The sequence below is a fragment of the Cherax quadricarinatus genome, chromosome 58, assembly GCF_038502225.1.
Source record: "Cherax quadricarinatus isolate ZL_2023a chromosome 58, ASM3850222v1, whole genome shotgun sequence".
In the NCBI taxonomy this organism is placed as follows: domain Eukaryota; kingdom Metazoa; phylum Arthropoda; class Malacostraca; order Decapoda; family Parastacidae; genus Cherax; species Cherax quadricarinatus.
Genome location: NC_091349.1, coordinates 9,326,944 through 9,347,934, shown reverse-complemented (window position 1 = coordinate 9,347,934; position 20,991 = coordinate 9,326,944). Strand labels below are relative to the sequence as shown.

The 20,991-nt window shown below is 40.9% G+C and overlaps 2 protein-coding genes across 2 annotated transcripts in view; both read left to right on the top strand.

Annotated features, from left to right (window-relative positions):
- LOC128697980 (carboxylic ester hydrolase) overlaps positions 1-20,991 on the top strand; it is a 132,776-nt gene that overhangs the window by 22,121 nt on the left and 89,664 nt on the right. The window lies entirely within an intron of this gene.
- The window catches only part of LOC128698084 (carboxylic ester hydrolase), a 55,122-nt gene that overhangs the window by 18,671 nt on the left and 15,460 nt on the right, over positions 1-20,991 (top strand). The window contains exons 2-8 of the mRNA XM_070097595.1: positions 7,153-7,495; positions 10,855-11,010; positions 12,942-13,089; positions 13,664-13,849; positions 14,575-14,765; positions 17,606-17,756; positions 19,550-19,728. Of these exons, the coding sequence (XP_069953696.1) occupies positions 7,153-7,495; positions 10,855-11,010; positions 12,942-13,089; positions 13,664-13,849; positions 14,575-14,765; positions 17,606-17,756; positions 19,550-19,728 (1,354 nt within the window). The remainder of the gene's footprint in view (positions 1-7,152; positions 7,496-10,854; positions 11,011-12,941; positions 13,090-13,663; positions 13,850-14,574; positions 14,766-17,605; positions 17,757-19,549; positions 19,729-20,991) is intronic.

The window sequence follows — 20,991 nt, the reverse complement described above, 5'->3', positions numbered from 1 at the left end:
CATCCCACCCCACCTCCACTAATACTGCCCTATGATCAGAAGACACCATCTCAATAGTTTTAAAAGACTCTACCAAAACCCTCTGAGATAAATATAACCTGTCCAAACGAGCCACATATCCCATTCTTATAAACGTATGTTCCACCTCCCACAGACCTCCCCCGAAAGCATCACGTAACTGAAGGTCTCTAAGCAGGCCTCCCAAGACTGAGGAAAAATATCCCACTCCTCTGGGTTCCACGTCTGCCCTCTTAACTACACAATTCCAATCCCCCTCCCACAATCGCCACCGACGGTAACGTGCGTAGGTAGTACACGAGCTCCTCCCGCACAAAATCCATCTTCACTTTCACGTCACTTTCTGCTGGGGCATACACACACACAAACGCCACTCTCTCTCCCATCCACCATCCTTCCACACGTAATACTCTCCCCCCTCCCCTCCCCTCTTTCCTGTGCAATGAAAACGGGCTCGCCTCCCTGATCAACACACCCACTCCTCCTTTTAAGCGCTCAGACGGCAACACATAAGCCTGATACCCAGGCACGTCTAATTCACGACCAAGCTTAAAATTGTGCTCCTGCACAAAAGCTACGTCAATCTTGTACCTATTCAAAAACATCCTGAAGCACTCACGTTTAACACCATCACACAGACCATTAATATTTATTGTTACACACCTGAGGCCGGCTTAAAGTTTCCCTCCCCGCCTCATGTCATGACTCTTCCCTTTCAAACCATTTCCCTGGGCTTTGCCTTTGCCACATACTCCACCCTCCTTCCCAACCATCCCCCCCCCCTTCTGTTGTGGCCCTCTCGTAGAGTCACTCTGAGCACCATAACCCCATGTCTTTTTTCCTGGCCTTTGCGCCGGCGTCAGAACATCGTCCGAATCTGACGCTGCTGCCCTTTTCCTTGTAGCTCCTTCAGTTTCCATATCTGAGTCCTGGGAGCCAGCACAATGGACTTCCACCTCTACCACCCTTAATCCGCCTCCATGTCCTTCCATGGCACTTACACTGTCCATCACAGGTGCCACCTGATCCTCCCCCCTCCCGCACACACCTTCTGCCCTGATCCCAGGTTCCTGCTCACTGTGACTCTCCACCTCCGTAGACTCTAACATAGCCTGTATCACCGTCTCCAACTCCTCCTCAATAGCTTTCACTTCTGCGCCCACCTGCACCTCTTCACTTGGCAGCTGTACTGTTGATGGGCCAGGTGATTCATGGATCTCCACTTCTTCTGATTCCACAGGAGGAGCCATCTGTACCAAGATACCCTTGTGTTGCAGTGTCTGACAGAATGAACATTTAAATGGTATAAAATACCGACAGATTGTTAGGTAAGACACATATGCAACAGTTAGGTATCTTTATTTCGAAACGTTTCGCCTACACAGTAGGCTTCTTCAGTCGAGTACAGAAAAGTTGATAGAAGCTTCTATCAACTTTTCTGTACTCGACTGAAGAAGCCTACTGTGTAGGCGAAACGTTTCGAAATAAAGATACCTAACTGTTGCATATGTGTCTTACCTAACAATCTGTCGGTATTTTATACCATTTAAATGTTCACCTCTTCACTCCACAAGCGACCACGCCCTCCTCCTTGCCTCCGTTCTTCCTCAGGCATCGGTTTCTCATGGACAGGTGCTGCGCCCCTTGCCGGCCCAGGAGCCATATTCCGCTTGCCACAGTCTGCCGCCATATGGTCAAATTCGCCACACAGTCGGCATGTACGCCTCTGCCCAGCATACGCTACCATTACCTGGGTTCTAAACTCCTCGAGATATACATACGAGGGTATAGGATGCCTAAGCGTCATCTTGAGATTGAAAGAACCCTCAGGATAACCTGTGTAAGCTCCTTTTACCCATTTACCAGGTTGGGCCAGATGTACAGTGCCATAACGTTCGAAAACATTGCGTATATCCACTTCATCAGCCTCAAAAGGCACGTTTCGGAGCTTAACCCACGAATAATGTCGTGATACATCCGTCAACTTGACCCTCACTGCCGGTGTTACGTTAATGCTGACATCTTGATAACGATCCACCAACGCCTCGTATACTTGAGCAGTTAGCACCTTCACGAATATTCTATACACACCGTTCAGTGCTACTCCATACAAATCCTCGTCTCTGATGTCGTATGTCTCTCTCACAATTTTGGGCAATAACACATCAACTGACGTAGGCGTTAAAGCCCCACTAATAAGCTCAATGCCCACAGTATTCACCCTTCTGTGCACACCTGGCGCCATGTTGTTGACTGAGTAGCTCGTCTGGGAAAACAGTAGAGGGGTGCAAAGCACGACCGCACTCTACCTCATCCAGGCAGCGAATACGAGGATATTACCCATCCTGGGAACTGGTGTTACTTGATGCCAGCAGGTCCCTCTCTTACCTCACCTCCTTATTAGGTAAGACACATATGCAACAGTTAGACAACTTTATTCCGAAACGTTTCGCCTACACAGTAGGCTTCTTCAGTCGAATACAGAAAGTAGGCAGGAACAGTAGAGATGTGAAGACGATGTAATCAGTCCATCACCCTTAAAGTCGTAGAATTTGAGGTTGTCAGTCCCTCGGCCTGGAGAAGTTCAGTTCCATAGTCAGGAACTATCTCTCCTGACTATGGAACTGAACTTCTCCAGGCCGAGGGACTGACAACCTCAAATTCTACGACTTTAAGGGTGATGGACTGATTACATCGTCTTCACATCTCTACTGTTCCTGCCTACTTTCTGTATTCGACTGAAGAAGCCTACTGTGTAGGCGAAACGTTTCGGAATAAAGTTGTCTAACTGTTGCATATGTGTCTTACCTAACAACCTGTCGGTATTGTATACCATTTTGATGTTCACCTCACCTCCTTAGTTCCATTACTACTACTGCTACTATTACTACTACTACTACTACTACTACTACTACTACTACTACTACTACTACTACTACTACTACCACCTCTACCCACGCATCACCTCACCTGACTCCCGCCACTATACATATGTGTGTTTTCTTAGTTTTCTCTGTATTAGGACTGAAGAAGCCACTCGTGGCGAAACGTTTCCTTTAATAAATGTCCTGAACTGTACATAAGTGTCTTTTTCCACATCACATAGTCTCTCCTGTTATACTACACAAAGCACAGAGAGTGAACACTGAAACAAGCTGCCTCATTCCAGTTTATATTTGTCCAACCTATTTTTATGTTACCCAAGTAATAGCTTTTATATCCTTTTACTCATGTACGAATTAATTGCTCTACCATATTGTATTACTTTTGTCACTACCACTACTACTACTACCACTAGTGAACATCGAAATGGTACCTCACTAGTATTCACCTCACTCTGAGCCTTTATATACCCTCTGTGTCCATGTATTGTTTGTAATGGCTTGATAAAGCTCCTGGAGAGCGAAACGTTGCCACAATAAATGTCACATTATTTGCACTTGTGTCCTTTTACTTTACAGACTTAATACCCGTTTTTATGCAACAGTTCAAGCGATCTCGGACATACAATGCCACCCCACCCCCCTTTCCGACACTTCTATCTACGTGGAACAATTTAAAACCCTGGATGTGACATTCTGCAGGCATGTCCCGACTTTTTGAATTAAACCACGTCTCAGTAATGGCAAATACATCTATGTTACCTGCACTAGCAACTAGTCTCAACTCGTCCATTTTATTCCTAGCACTGCGGCTATTTGTGTAATAAATATTTAAAGACCCTCCTCTCTCTTTACCCTTCCTGCTCCTTTCTGTTTTTCCATTAAACCGATTACTGTCCTTGTCAATTAGTGCCACTGGCTTTCCAATATCCACCTCATTTTGCCTATTACTAGTTCTCCTAGTACTCATATTACTACCCTGCGACTTCACAGTTTTCCCGCAAAAACCCATACCACTAACTATTTCTAGTTTAAAGACCTAACAGCTCCCTCCACTGCGTTGGCCAGTGCTCCCACCCCACACCTAGATAAGTGAACCCCGTCCCTGGCATACATGTCATTTCTGCCATGGAGGTCCCAGTTGTCAATGAATGTTACTGCATTTTCCTTACAGTATTTGTCCAGCCAGCAATTGACACCAATTGCTCTGGACAACCATTCATTTCCAACTCCTCTCCTTGGCAAAATGCCACATATGACAGGTTTCCCACCCTTCCTCCTAATTATCTCTATTGCGCTTGCTCTTCATGGTACTCTGCCTTGACAAAAAAACTGAAAGATAGACTGCAAATCACCCAGAACAAAATCGTAAGATTCATCCTGGGGCTGGGACCAAGAGAACATGTAGGCCAGGATGAATTACAGCAGTTGGATATGCTGAATGTTGAAGACAGAGTAAAACAACTGAAGCTAAATCATGTTTATAAAATTGCTCACGAACAGTGTCCAGAATATCTTGCTGTCAATTTTGTCAAGGTTGGGAACCAAAGCAATCATAGTACTAGGGGGAGAGAGCACAACTTTGTAGTACCCACAGTCAGTGGCCAGGCGTCAAACACCTTTTATTGTACAGTAATAAAGGAATGGAACAGACTACCCGCACATGCCAAAGCCAGTGATAGCATGAACCAGTTCAAGAAGACTGCCAAAAAGTGTCTGATGAATGAAGCTACAGAAAGGGAGGGGAATGATTTTCTATTTTTTAGCTAAAATACGTGTAAATTTTACCTTATCCCTAGTAATGACCCTCGTATTGTAGATAGTCTTAATGACCCTCGTGTAAAGTAAAAGGACACAAGTGCAACTAATGTGACATTTATTGTGGCAACGTTTCGCTCTCCAGGAGCTTTATCAAGCCATTACAAACAATACATTGTAAAGTAAAAGGACACAAGTGCAACTAATGTGACATTTATTGTGGCAACGTTTCGCTCTCCAGGAGCTTTATCAAGCCATTAATGGCTTGATAAAGCTCCTGGAGAGCGAAACGTTGCCACAATAAATGTCACATTAGTTGCACTTGTGTCCTTTTACTTTACATATTGTCGGTAATTCTACCAACTTTATTACAAACAATACATTGATAAAGCTCCTGGAGAGCGAAACGTTGCCACAATAAATGTCACATTAGTTGCACTTGTGTCCTTTTACTTTACATATTGTCGGTAATTCTACCAACTTTATTACGACCCTCGTGTAGTAGATAGTCTTTTTAGTATGATAATAAGATGTTATCTTCATTGTAGAATAATAAGAAAATATTATAACCTTTATAGTATAATAATAAGGTAAAAGGACCCCAATGGAAATAAGTCACTCTGTCTAACTTTTTTGGGTTATCCTAGGTTCTCTACACATATGCTGCTATGTATGATAATTCTATGTAACTGTATTTGTGTATACCTGAATAAATTTACTTACTTACTTACCTGCTAATCAGGTCCTCACTCCTACGTCTGCCAACATCGTTGCCTCCAGCACTGAGACAGATAATTGGATTGCTCCCATTACCTCTCATGATGTCATCCAGACGGCTAACAATATCCTTCATCCCAGCCCCAGGAAAACACTCTGCCTCCTACTCCTATCCTTCAAGCAGAATGCCCTATCCATGTACCTAATCTGGCTATCCCCAACAACAACAATGTTTTTACTTTGGCGTCGTCCGTCGTGATGCTCCGAGTAGTCGACTCACATTCGCTAGGTAGCATTACACCACTTGTAGAATTCGTCAAGACGTTCTCGATGGTCTTCGTATAAGTGTATAAGTGGAAGATAGGTATTAATAAAGGGGATATTAATAAGGTCTTGAGGATGTCTCTCCAAGAGAGAACCTGCAGTAATGGATTTAAATTAGATAAGTTTAGATTTAGAAAGGACATAGGAAAGTATTGGTTTGGAAATAGGGTAGTTGATGAGTGGAACAGTCTACCTAGTTGGGTTATTGAGGCTGGGACTTTGGGTAGTTTCAAATTTAGGTTGGATAAGTACATAAGTGGGAGGGGTTGGATTTGAGTGGGACTTTCACTCTTGGGTGGCATTGAAAATTGGACATTAAAATGGTATAAAATACCGACAGGTTTTTAGGTAAGACCTAACTGTTGCATATGTGTCTTACCTAACATTGAAAATTGGGTTGGGCAAATGTTTTGTTAGGGGGATGAATTGTAAAGGACCTGCCTAGTATGGGCCAACAGGCCTCCTGCAGTGTTCCTCTTTTCTTATGTTCTTATGTAAGAAGGAACACTGCAACAGGCCTACTGGCCCATGCTAGGCAGGTCCAAGCCATTTATTGGCCCAAGCTACCGGCCGAAGCAGTTAGGTCCAAGTCACATCCACTTAAGAACGATGGATCACTGCATCAGACCTACCAGTGCAAGCCATTCAGGTCCAACTCACACCCACTCATGTATTTGTCTAACCTATTTTTAAAACTGCACAACGTTTTAGCTTCAATGACGGCACTCGGGAGTTTGCTCCACTCATCCATCCCCTCAGGGAAGGTTCCTTGATGCTACCCCTCGAGGGAGGTCCCTTGATGCTGGTGAGGGGCTCTTGATCTAGGGAATTGGATCTATGCTCCGGTTCCCTGAATTAAGCCTGAATACCTTCCATCCCCCCACATGCGTTGTATAATCCTACGGGTTTAGCGCTCCCCATCATTATAATAATAATTCTTGATGCTAGGGAACTGGATCTGTGCTCCAGTTCCCTGCATTGAGTCTGAATACCTTCCATCACCCCCTTTTCCCCACAGGCACTGTATAATTCCTATGGGTTTAGCGCTCCCTTATGATTATAATATAATCCACTCATCCACAACTATTGCTAAACCAGTGCTTTCCTATATCCTGAACCTAAATTTTTCCAGCTTGAAACCATTTCTACGATTCATGTCTTAGATACTTTTAATCACGTTATTTACATCCCTATAAATTACACTGATTACATATTAATAGATTACAATAAATCAGGAAAGTGTAGAGAATATAGGTTCTCGTATGACTTAACACGTTTTAAGCCACATTCAAGATACATACCAACACTGTTACATAAACATTATTTTCCTATCAGTTACCACAAATTACAGGAAAATTATCAAAATTTACCACAGTAAAGTTGTTGAATAATTTTGTAGTGAGGATGACCATCAGTTGTACAGTAAGTTATCAAGATAAACTTTTCTAAACAGGATGTTAAGGTGTGTAGTGATGGTGGTTGTGATGGTGGTAGCTGTCAGTACTGCAGAAGACGGGGAAGGGGACACTATACCCAGTTCCCCTCGCTCGCCCACCTCTCCTTCCTGGTTTTCTGCTTCCTTCTCTCGTCCACCGTATCTACCTTCCACTGTTGCTCCTTCCTCTCTCTCCTCTACCTCTCCACCCTCCTCTACTGATGGTTCTGGAGACTCGCTGGTGTGGACACAACTTGGATGGGTGACCGGGGTACAGGAGACATCCACCAAGAGCAGGAACTTCTACTCCTACTACAACATTCCCTACGCCAAACCTCCGCTGGGAAAGCTTCGCTTCAAGGTCAGTATCACAAAGTCTCCGCAAGGTAGGATGGTGATTTCCTTTAATATAAGGTGAAAACATCACATCTTTAGCTATATTACATCGTACGATGACAAGATCCTACTGTGACAACGTTTAGTTTTGCTTAGAACACTATATAATCTGCACATGTGTCTAATTTATCAAAGTGTAAACCGTTGTAACAGTTAAAGCTACCTAGGTTTATGTATAGAGAACATAATATGCACTTCATAGGCAGTGCAGATGACCAATAAACTGTGCAGGTCTCTGCTGGACGTGGGTCTTTGATTCTCAGTTCACAAGAATTAACACTGTGATTCTGTAAACTGAAGGTAAGTCAGGCATACCTCAACCAGAGTTACATGCCTTCAAGTGATATTTATCTTTTCTGTGTAGATAATGCTGTGACATTTTTAACCATTTCATCCACAGTTTCAGCCTTTTAAATAAAAATTTGCTGATCTTATTCCTAGGGATACCATCAGGAACCCCGGGGAAACTTTGAAGCTTCCGTTCTAGCACTGTAAATTTCTTAGATTTTTACTATACACAGACTATTTTATCTTAGTATAATTGTAATTATTCTTGAGTCTGGTAGTTATTTCATCTTAGTGTGATTAATTGTTTTTGAATTTGGTAGTCGTGAATTAATTTAATCAGGTGTTATATTTTTATTTTGTGAGTGTGGCAGTGTTAGGTTCTGATCATGCAGTTTTGAATGACCATGTAATCGCTTTCTCTCCAGCTAAAGCTTATTAGGATATAGTTTTGTTGTCAAAACTTCCACAACATTTCAGCTCCAGCATGAAAGAGTGAGGCTAGAACCCCCTTCGGTGAATTTCACTGACGAATGCTAGGCTAGGGATGTAGGTCCAGTCTGTCTTGAAAGAAAAAAAAAAGGTTTCAAGAGACAGTATATTTTGTCTGTCACAGAAGCTCAGCCAGTGAAATTTTTCAGCAACTGTCCACTTCCCCACAAAGTGGAGGAACTGGTAGGAGTGCCGCTAACATGAGCTAAAGGAAGAACAATCTACATTGAAAATAAATGGTATAAAATACCGACACAATGGAAACATAAACACATATGCAGTTTAATGTGATCCTTTATTGACAACGTTTCGCCCAAACAGTGGGCTTTTTTCAAGTCACAAACAGATCTACCTGGGGTGGAAGGTATGTGAGTACGTGACCTCAACATTCTGAACCTGACTATAAATACTCACGTACCTTCCACCCCAGGTAGATCTGTTTGTGACTTGAAAAAGCCCACTGTGTGGGCGAAACGTTGTCAATAAAGGATCACTTTAAACTGCATATGTGTTTATGTTTCCAACAATCTACATTACAGTTTCATTCTGTGACTCAGTAGTCAGTAGTATTTGGAGGAGTGTGGCACACATGTATTTTAGTTTAGTTTTCATATATTACCTGGAGTTTACCTGGAGAGAGTTCTGGGGGTCAACGCCCCCGCGGCCCGGTCTGTGATCAGGTCTCATGATGGATCAGGGCCTGATCAACCAGGCTGTTACTGCTGGCTGCACGCAATCCAGCGTACGAGCCACAGCCCGGCTGGTCAGGTACCGACTTTAGGTGCTTGTCCAGTGCCTGCTTGAAGACAGCCAGGGGTCTATTGGTAATCCCCCTTATGTATGCTGGGAGGCAGTTGAACAGTCTCGGGCCCCTGACATTTATTGTATTGTCTCTTAATGTGCTAGTGACACCCCTGCTTTTCATTGGGGGGATGTTGCATCGTCTACCGAGTCTTTTGCTTTCGTTGTGAGTGATTTTCGTGTGCAAGTTTGGTACTAGTCCCTCTAGAATTTTCCAGGTGTATATAATCATGTATCTCTCCCGCCTGCGTTCCAGGGAGTACAGGTTCAGGAACTTCAAGCGCTCCCAGTAATTGAGGTTTTGATAAATTAGACACATGTGCAACTCTTGGGTATCTTTATTGAGGAAACGTTTCGCCACACAGTGGCTTCATCAGTCCATACAAAGGAGAATCTTGAAGAACAGGAAGAGAATGAGGTAATCAGTCCCTCAACCTTGAGTTGATGTGGTCAGTCCATCAATCTTGAATAGAATACGGCATACGTGCTGAGAAGGAGCTTATAAACCGTTGGCAGGAGAGGTGCAGAAGTCATAGGTCGTGTAACATTTGTTCAATGTTGAAGTAGGTCGTGCCCAAGAATTAGGCAAGCGAAGAATTCCCAAGTATTAAGATCCCAAGAAGTTGCAATGTTTGACAGGTTTGTAGATGAATGGTTCAGAGAACCGACATGTTGATAAATTAGACACATGTGCAACTCTTGGGTATCTTTATTGAGGAAACGTTTCGCCACACAGTGGCTTCATCAGTCCATACAACCTACTTCAACATTGAACAAATGTTACACGACCTATGACTTCTGCACCTCTCCTGCCAACGGTTTATAAGCTCCTTCTCAGCACGTATGCCGTATTCTATTCAAGATTGATGGACTGACCACATCGACTCAAGGTTGAGGGACTGATTACCTCATTCTCCTCCTGTTCTTCAAGATTCTCCTTTGTATGGACTGATGAAGCCACTGTGTGGCGAAACGTTTCCTCAATAAAGATACCCAAGAGTTGCACATGTGTCCAATTTATCAACATGTCGGTTCTCTGAACCATTCATCTACAAATTGAGGTTTTTTATCTCCGTTATGCGCGCCGTAAAGGTTCTCTGTGCAAAAATAAAGATTTAAAATTGTGAGGTCAGTTATGTCTACATGTCAACGGTATATAAACCAAGAGGCGTGTATCTTTTGCTATATATACATCCAGTTACTTATCTGTGTATATACACAGAGAGGTGTTTGTGTATATACACAGTGCTTGTTTTCATCCCTATTTTAGGGATTGAAGTATTCTTGACTGGTGGTGGACAGGTAACATTCAGCCTTAATAATCCTCATGCAGTCGACAGGCATTAAACCCAATAAAGGAAGTAGCCTCAGAGTGCAGTTCTGACATTACTAACATCAACAGCGAAGGCTATGTATAAATCAAATTCCAAGGTCTACGGTTAACGGTAATTATTATTATTATTATTATTATTATTATTATTATTATTATTATTATTATTATTATTAAAAAATAAAGTTAACGGTAATAGTGTACCAACGCTGCCACCGAAAGAAAACATTATTGGACACTTTCTTCCTGTTAAAGACTTAAAATATTGTTCTAATGAGTAAAATTTATATATTTATTAGATTTTCGGCATTTTTTTTACCTATTGATCTGTGTATGGGTACCGGCAATAATAAAAGGTATACTTACACTTTATATATATTTATATGTATGCATATATATGTATGTATACATTTTAGGATCCAGTGGAGGCTGATCCCTGGGAGGGGGTGAGAGTGGGAAAACGAGAGTATCCTACTCCATGCATCCAGATCCAGTTTCTTTCCCTTATCAGCGGGGGGACTGAACTGGTTGGCCACGAGGACTGTCTTTACCTCAATGTTTTCTCTAGTAAGGTGAGTACCTTTACTGAGTAATGCCTTTCCTAAAAAAAATATCAGGTTCTCTCTTGATTAATTAGGTCAGTTTTCTAACAAAGTATTTATTTTTACTCAGACTATTTCATGGGATGGAGAGATGTTAGAAGTTCCTGGTAATTCACTTATCCTCATATATCACAGGTATTGTTGCCTGTATTTTCCATGTTGGCTTTAAGTATTATGTACAAATTTCATTAATAAGCATATAAGTGCATTTCCGTAGATTAAGGTTGAGGTGAACGTTAAGTAGTAACGTTCAGGACGTGTCAGCCACCAGTATTATTAATGAAATGTACCATCCAGTGAGTTTTGTGGATTTTTTTTACATAATTTCCTAAATGTAGAACATGTAAATGAATAATATAATAATTGCGTATTAAAATGTAATGCTATTTGGACCCTTCGAGAAATTTCGAGGGAGTGACGCCGCAGAGGAGAGACGCCATATTGAATTTAATGCGTGAACATTGGACTGAATTGTGCAATGTAATCAGGCGTTCTCGAAGGTTAATTGAGGGTTTACGGTCTGAATTTGTAATAGGAACTCGTGTTGATGTCCCCTGCTAAATAATTGGCATAAATAGTATTCGGCAACCAGGACGGGAAAATAGAGGGCACCAATTCTCCCAGCAGCACACCTCAGCTCAGTGACGCATACCCATCAAGTACAGTAGTTTTTGCGTTGGCTATCGTAAATTTTAGCTTCTAGGATAAGGTTAGGGTGTGTTCCATCAGCATTAAGTGTTTTCCAGTATTTAAATGGTAAGTGTTAATACCAATTTCTTTCGTGTACCCAGCATGCCTAATCATATAGTCAAAATTATTTTATAATTTACCATTATTGGAATTAATGTTTAGTAGTGTAATTATTAAGTTAATGTCAGGTGTAGCTTTTTGTGAGATTGGAAGGGAGTGGGCATCGAGGGAGATACAGTTAGGCAATCTGCTGTGACTTAAGTCCCACTTACCTCACCTAAATTACTTGCAGGTAATAATTCAGGTAATGCCCTGTAAGCCAGCTGCAGGTAATTTACTCGCATAATAATAATAATAATAATAATAATAATAATAATAATAATAATTCTCAAGTCCTATGATATATTATCTCCAAAATAAGTTAAAGATGCATCCATTTCAGTGTAAAGACTATAGTTTAATATAATAAGATGATAATTATTAAGTTACCTTAAGATTTATTAAATATATAGAACTCCATGGACAAATTTTGAATCCGCTACTGATGTTAATGTCCAGGGTTTATTACCTGGACCTCAGCAATGAGAGTCGCTACTCTCATCGCTGGGCAACGGCGAGAATAGAAGTCTATTCACTTGAATTAGTCTAAGTACTATGGTTGGCAGTATTAGGATAGGGTATAGTAACAGATGTTCCGGTCTTTACATGTAACGTATTTTGAAAAGTTTTGCTGCTGGAGGCCCGGCCTGGGACCAAGCCACAAAAATAAACAGCTCCAAACAAGGTTCTTAGAAAAAAGGAAGACCCTCGTTTATGTTATATTTCAAAAAATGAACAACCCCCCCCCCATACACACATCTTTTCTGTTTTTAAGTAAAGAAGGTGTTTTCAAGAATTGCCGGGGGTGTTGAAATGTAGAAATGAGTTTTGTAAAAGCGGGAATAATACAAAGGCATTTGGGTGTGAATTAAGACAATTGATGAAGCGAGTTGTAGGGATGTGGGTGTGCTGTAAGAGGGAATAAGTTTTAGAAATATGAGAGTGAGTTGCGGGGATCTAGGAGTGAGCTGTATGACTGTCGCAGTGTTGACGTGAGTTGTGAAGGATGTATGTTTGATTTATAGTGGTGAGTGAAAATTACATGTATGGTGTTAGTTGGGCGTGGTAGATGTATGAGTATCCCTCCGACCTTCACCCTCGTCTCTTGACAGCCGAACCAGACAGAGGCAGGATTGCCAGTACTCGTGTACATCCACGGCGGTGCTTACTTTGGTGACAGCAGCAGTCTGTACCCTCCTCACGTCCTGCTTAACGAAGACATCGTTCTGATCACTCTGCAGTACAGACTGGGCGTTCTTGGTAAGTCCTAACCTCTTGGCATTTTGTACTTTATATGTAAGTATATCCACAAGATCTGTAAGGCCTGAAAATCTAGCATTTTGTGCTAGTGGTTACTTGAAAATTCCTGAAATAAAACCCCAATAGAAATACGTATACCACAGTGTTTGATTTTATTGGGTTATTTAGAGAAAATGTTATATAAAGTACTATGTATATGTGGCCATAACACGTGTGTGCCCCCAAAGCTAGTGTAAAATTTTAAACTTACTTGACAGTAGCATTCTTTACTTGATAATTAAGGTTAAATAAGAGATGTTATAGCTTGATATACAGGGAAATCATTTCACATTAATCCACAGTTTTAAGAAATTTTAGATAACATTTCTCTCTGTTGTGAATCATTATCATTGCTGTCTTGATTCATAATGGTCTAAAGTTGTGTCTGTGTATTGTGAGTTAATAGCTAAGTGTTTCAGCTATGGTATTGTGACAAAATGCTGTGCATCCTATAGGCTTTACACTTTTGACGATCTTTATCTCCTTATGTGTCATCCTTTAAGATCATTTATGTGACTTTTTCGTTTCTCTTCAGGCTTCCTCTCCACCGAGGACGAGGTGATGCCTGGGAACCAGGGGCTGAAGGACCAGGCACTGGCCCTTCGCTGGGTAAAGGTCAACGTGCGTCAGTTTGGAGGTGACCCTGAGAAGATCACTATCTTCGGGGAAAGTGCTGGAGGTGGCTGTGTCCACTTTCAAGTACTCTCTCCCAAGACTGATGGTGAGTTAGCATGGTAGCTTTATAATGCACCCCATACCCAGCCTGGGTCAGTCAAAGGATTACATTGGTAAAAAGAGACATAAATTCAATATAAGGTGAGTCTTTATTGATGTCTATTTGTCTGTGCAGTGAGCTCTCTCAAGTCACAAACAGATGAACCCGAAGAGGGAGGTTGAGCATATATAGGTGTGTGCAGTGAGACAGAAAGTCAGATTAGGTGCGAGACAAATGGTGGGTGTAGGATCTGCCTGTCCTGGGTCAGCAGTTTTATGCCGAGTTCATTTGAGCTGTTGCTAAGTGGGAAGTCCCTCCAGAAGCGTCCTTGCGAGACTCTTAGCTACATTGCAGAGTAATTTCTTGTTAATTTTTTTTAGATATGGTAATGAGTGCTTATTCTAAGATACTCTTCCTTAACAACAAGTGGTGCGCATTTGTAATTAATCAGAGTGGTTGGAGGAGTTTCGGTGTAAAACAGGCGTTATCCATGACGTCAAGTCCGGTAGTGCACCGTCATTCAAAAATGGATTTGTGGAGATCTCTGGAAGTTTCCGCTACGTATATATTGTCGCAATTGTTGCAAAGGATTGCGTATACCCCTACTGGGGTATGGACTTGTTGGACTAGTGGAGACAGGCACCCCGACAAAAGACTACACAGGACTGAAGTTCAGATACAATTTCAGTTATCAAAAGCAGCTGATCAGAGATCTTTCCATCCTCCCGCAGGACTGTTCGCTCGAGCAATCCTTCAGTCTGGTTCGGCTATATCCCCACGGGCACTAGGAGACGCTCACAGGGCTGTTGCTTACCACACTGCTGCTGTGGTAGGATGTCATCAGTGGGATTCCTACGAGTTGTTGCAGTGTCTGCAGGAGGCCAGGGCGGAAGAGCTGGTCTTGACTCTGCCCAGTTACATTGTGAGTAAACTATTCTTTGTGAGCAGCTTAATACTACTTGTTGAGTGTGCTACATTTTGAATCTGAAAAATACTCTGTGAGTAAACTATAAGAGTAAACTTTTTGTGAGTATACTAAACTTTGTTAGTAAACTATACTTTGAGAGTAATTACTTTGTAGGAATTCACTTTCAGAGTGACCAGGCTACAGCAGCCTGTTATGAATATCACTTACAGCACGGGAGATTATCGTACAAATTTGAATGTTTCCTGGGTTTTCTCATCCAACTCATTGCCAGACGTTTGACAAACATTTTTAAATTTGCTTATGTGTATTTAAATATACATGTGCATTGGTTTATGTTACCTGATCCTATCTAACGTACCCTAAATAAACCTAACCTAATCAAAGGAAAAAAAGTTTACAGGAAGTTTTAAGAAATTGATGATTGAAACTTTATAAAGATATTAACATAGTAAAAGGATATTATTTAAGGGGTAAACCGGTAAGCCAGCGGAAGGCCTCAGTCAGATACTCTCAAGCTTCAATGACGGGTCATTACATGACTAAGACCCGTGTCAGGAAACACCTGTCCTGTTTCCTGACGAATATTGCCTAACCATCTAAAACAATATTAATTAGCTTTACACGCACTAGAAACTCCCTCATCCCTAGCTTTACAACTGTGACTTTGTCCAACAACAAACCTCTTAGAGCCAGTGTGCTTACCATAAAGAATCACAAAACTGGTGGCAGCGGTGGGATAGGACATAGTAATATGCCGTGTTCTACACTGTTGCAGCATGACATGCCTAAGTGACACGTAAAAATAATGCTGACAGAAGTTTGGGGACAGGTAGTGATGTAGAGTATACGGGAGAAATTTTCAGGAAGTATCTGTGTGTTATGAGTTAGTCTTGTTATTTTGAAAATTGCTGCGCTTTGAAAGAAGCCTGAACTCTGTTAATAAGAATTAGAATATGTAAGAGGTGCACACTGTACATATATTTAAAAAAAATTGTATTTTGCAAGAATTATAGTTTGTAAGTTTCGTATTTTATAGCATCTGTAAATGTAGTGTGTGTTCAAGAACTATTATTATTTTTTTTTTTTTTGCATTTTATGGGCGAGGGTTGTACCATTCAAATAAATATATTTTATTGGTAAAAACTGCGAGAGTTATTATATGAGGAAGAGCAAGTTATAATTATAATCAAAAGTAAGCGCTAAACCACCAGGGTCATACAGCGCCGGGGAAGAGTAAGTGTTCTTCATCACTCAAAGGATTATTCTTTAAGTAAGAGATGGTTAATAGTTATTATTAATTTTGTGAAAAGATTTCACTTAGTAATAGCTCTACTGAGCTTTGTATATCGGCAATTGAGTTTTGGAACGAAAGTTATATGTATAGAAAGTGAAATTTACAAGTTAGATTTTGAGAAGCCATTGTCAGAAACTCTAAGCGCGTCGTCAAGCAGAAGTGTTTCAGTCCCATCGTGATCCGAGAAAGAGAACCCCCCCTCCCTCATCTCATAATCCTAACCCCTAGTACCACACCCTATACAAGAGACCTATCCCTCTGAAGGTACATTCATTTATTTTTCATCTTGACATCCCAATTCGTTACTGCAGTATTTCAATAGGATAAATTTGATATCACACAATTGTTTTAGAACAAAAGAATGAATGCAGAACGAAAACTATACGATGAGGCATTCCCAATTTGCTAAATACAGTTGTCAAATTGGCATCTACAAAACCCAAAACCAGTTTGAACTTTCTATTAGAAAGGAGATTTAGGGGTAAAAAATCGAAGCAGATAAGAAGCATTTTCCAATCATCACACAGAAATTAATATTGCAATTTATTTCAGGAAACTGACATTCTCATTTATAATTAACAGGCATTCCTGTTAATTATAAATGAGACACTTATTCTGGAAACGTTTCGCCACACAGTGGCTTCTTCAGTCCAATGCAGAGAAAGGGGGAAGATGAGGAGTTTGAAGTAATCAGTCCCTCAACCCTGAGTCGATGTGTTCAGTCCAGTCTTGACAAAAGTGCAGCATATTCGCGGTGATGGGAGCTATATACTGATGAGAGATGAGATGAAGCAGTGGTAGGCGGAGTCACCAACGAACAAAGCCACTAGTGAAAGTGGCTCGAACTCCTCATTTTCCACCTTTCTCTGCATGGGACTGAAGAAGCCACTGTGTAGTAAAACCTAAATGTTGCAAAAGTGTCTCATTTATCAACGTTTCGGTTTTGTAAACCATTTATTCACATTCCTGTTAATACATGAGAACCAATATGTCTCACTTTTTTAACATATTATTTTTTTTTTGCCTACGTAGCTTGAAACTGTATTGAATTTTCCTCGAAACATCAAGTTCATAAGTTTGAAAATGATATTTTTAATAAAATAACAAATTTGCACCTACACAGTCGAGTAAGAATCTGAAAATTTGAAACAAATTAGCAACTTCGAGAACCACTTAGGTATCCCTTTGTGATGGATACCTGATATTATTCCTTACAGTAGAGGTATTTCATGTGAATACAGAATTCCATTAGAATTTTACATAATGTGTTGCTTATTTATGTTTTGAGGTTACGGATAAATTGTGAGTCATTCTCCAGTCACATTATAATCTGTCTTAACCATATAAATAGTATAAATACTAAACGTTCTTACAGATTCCTCACCCTATCTGATGCTCTTTATACTCTTCCTCTACCCCTCTTAATCACTCTTACCTTCCACATTTTACTTCCTCATCTTCCCCCATCTCACCTTGGTTGTATCATTAGCCTCACTATCTACATGACACTGCTCTTCTCTTACCGTGTGGCGTCCTGCAGAAGTGGCGTTACCTCCCGATAATGTTGGGGCCGCGAGTGGACGGGGATTTCCTTCCTGACGATCCAGAGGTGTTGGTAAGAGATGGTCGTCACAAGAAAGTGGACATCATATCAGGCATCAATTCCCATGATGGAGGTTCTTTTGTTATTGGTATGTCTCTTCTTCTGTTTGACACTTCTTTAAGCATATCTATTGGAGTTTTTTTCAGACTGCACAATAACAGTGTGGGTGGGTGTGATAGATAATAAGTAAGAGTACTGGACTGTTACTGTCGTCATGGAAAAGTACTGAATCTGTAGGGGCAATACAGCACCTGGAAAATGGGAGGTACGGTAATTTTGTTTAAATCTACAACCCATTCTCGCACCAAGAGAAGTAAATTTTCAAATTTGCGAGTCTCGTATTTCTTCAGCCATCTCATTGCCAGATGCATCGTGACTTTTTTTTTTAATCTCTTAATTTATGGTTTAATATGTTATTTACAGATTTGTCTAACCTAACCCAGCTTAATCACACCTAAGACAAGACAAGAAAGTGTAGATAAGACCCTTGTGGGTGAGAGAGGAAGTGAGGATCGGGGAAGAGTAGATTGGTGAGAGGACGGTTATGAGTAGAAGAGATAGTGCCAGGGCTGCTGCTTCTTGATTCGCCGGAACTCTCCTGGCCCGGGCCTTAAACCCAGCAGCTAGGCGCTTGTGGGACGGATGGAGAAGCAGGAGGGGTAGTCTGAGGACGAGAATGCATCATTCTTAGTTGGTAGACGTCTTGATTCTTGGGTAGGTTGCAACATGCGTGGTCGCAGGAGGGAAGGTAGGTGGGGACAACAGGCAGCCCAGTTGTAGGTGTTATTTAGCGTGGAGCATTTGAGGAAGAGCCGTTTATAAATTTCTTGAAATTGGTTCTGGAGAGGTGGTACAGTTTTGTTTTATTACCAAAAGTAAAACGGAGCGGTTTGATGAACTCCAGAACTTGGTTAAGAGTGAAATGATGATGAGTACGGTAGGCCATAGGCCTACCGCGCTCAGCCCACATTACCCTCTCTCTTCCTCATTTGGAGCTACGACAACCTTCAGACAATAGCTCAGTCCCACTCCTGTCTCCTGCAGCCGGGACCCAGCAGGTTGGGTCCCAGTGCAATTTAAACACAGTCTGTGTACCAGGAACTCAATAAAGCAACATTCATTCCCGCCACCATGTACACACACAAAAGTCTTATTACATTAAGTATTTCACGCAGGGTGAGATTTAATATGGTTATTTGTTGATCATATGCACAGTACATGAAAGAGATAATTACCCAGTATTTTCCTCCAGTATTTTGCCTGGCCCGTGGCCTGGTGGCAAAAGCTCTCGCTTCACACGCAAAGTGTCAGGGTTTGATTACCGGCAATGGTGCAAACATTGCGCGTGTTTCCTTACACTAGTTGTCTATGTTCACCCATCAGTAAAATGGATACCTGGGTATCCTGCCTTCAGGCTAGATGCTCTCAGCACCACTTGACTCCCTTTTTGCTGGCCTGGCCTCTCATCGGCCTGTCACATCCAAAGTACGTGTCTCTTGAATGAATAAGACATGTGCAATACCTGTGATTGTTTAACAGTCTAATACAGAAGCACGACAACCTGACAAGGCAGAAGTGTATAGCAGAGCCAAAGGATGCCTCTACAACTTAGTTGCTAAATCTGTGGTGCACTATATGGGCATATTAGTTGCTAGATCTCTTGTGCACAATTGAGGCTTGTTAGTTGCTAAATCTGTGATGCACCATATAGGCATGTTGTTAGATCTCTGGTGCACCATATAGGCATGTTAGTTGCTAAATCTGTGCTGCACCATATAGGCATGTTAGTTGCTAGATCTCTGGTGCACCAGAGATCTAGCAACTGACCAATCTAATTTAAGCATAATTTCCTTTTACACCCACACTTCGTGGGTAATGTAGCTATGTACAGCCGAGAGGAGGAGCTCAAGACCCTGCAGAAGAAATTCCCTGACCTGGGCCCAGTATCCATGTCCTTGAAATGTATCGACGACAACCCACTTCTGCTGGCCAACAAGATGTTTCACCACTACCTGGGAGGTGTGAACCTGGACCAGGCCGACCCTGATGATGTCATGAAGGTGAGAATGGTTATTGTTGTTTGGCCAACTTTTGAAAAGCCTGAGATGCAAGAATAATAGACCACAAATATTGATGATCAAAATTGTAACAGTTAAAGAAAAATAATGGCTTCGTAAAGTAATATTTTTAATTTTAAAATTAAATATATTATTATTAGTATTAGTATTACTATATTAATAGGGCAGGCATAAATAGTACTATTTCAATTCTAAACAAAAACTAATAAGAGGAATCTTAAAATTTCCTAACTTTATCCTCAACTGAAAATAAATAATAAAAGGCTTGCAGTTTACCCAGACATATCTCGGAGAATCCACTAATTTCGTCCTTGGGTACGTAATAACTTCAGTTGCTAATACAGTGAAAGTTCTCTCTATACAGATAGTTATCGACTTGCGACCGGGTTGGGTTCCAACTGACCGGTTGTAAGTCGAATTGGACGTAAGTCGGATAGATATTGTAATTACTTATTTTATAATCTTTGTCTTTATTTTTTTTATTTTTTTTTTTTATCTTGGAAAAGGTTTAATTCAAACACATGTACATTACAATTGGTTTAAAATTAGTTAAAATATAAAATCACACTGGAATAAAATCCAGAATAAATATTGTACGGCCTCATTTATGCTGCCAAGCATACAAATATTTATGGTTCTAAGTGCGGATAGGTCGTAAGTCAACGACTATCTGCAGTTTCACCTGCTTTAAAGGGATTTAGATTTTGCCACCGAAGTTGCTAGTTTTCTGTGCACCCCATATCCATCCTGTGGACGGTAGCACAAGATCATATGGATACACAAAAGGCCTAGGAACTAGGCCCCAAAAGGGTTAACAGGTGTACATATTGATTTATATCTACATATCTATAGTTCACTTATCTGTTACAAACAAATTTAGGAAATTTGCCTTGTATATCTGATATCTTATTTTCATTAATAAGATATCTTGACATGTCACATAGGTTATTATACTATCTCCGTATTCCTCAATAAGTGGACAATTAAGTACATAGTGTTCAAGACAATGACCATATGCCTGATCACATAATTTGCATTTTTTTTTTTTTTTTTTTTTTTTTTTTTTTTTTTTTTTTTTTTTTTTTTTTTTTTTTTTTTTTTTTTTTTTTTTTTTGATCATTCACTGCCTGACCACGGTAGTGTGCGGTAGTGCTCTGCACCCCTCTGCTGTGTGTAGGCGAGCGCCCTTGTCAGTTACCTGGCTGCAGTGGTGTGAAGTGGTGCTGTCACACCTCGGCTAACAAC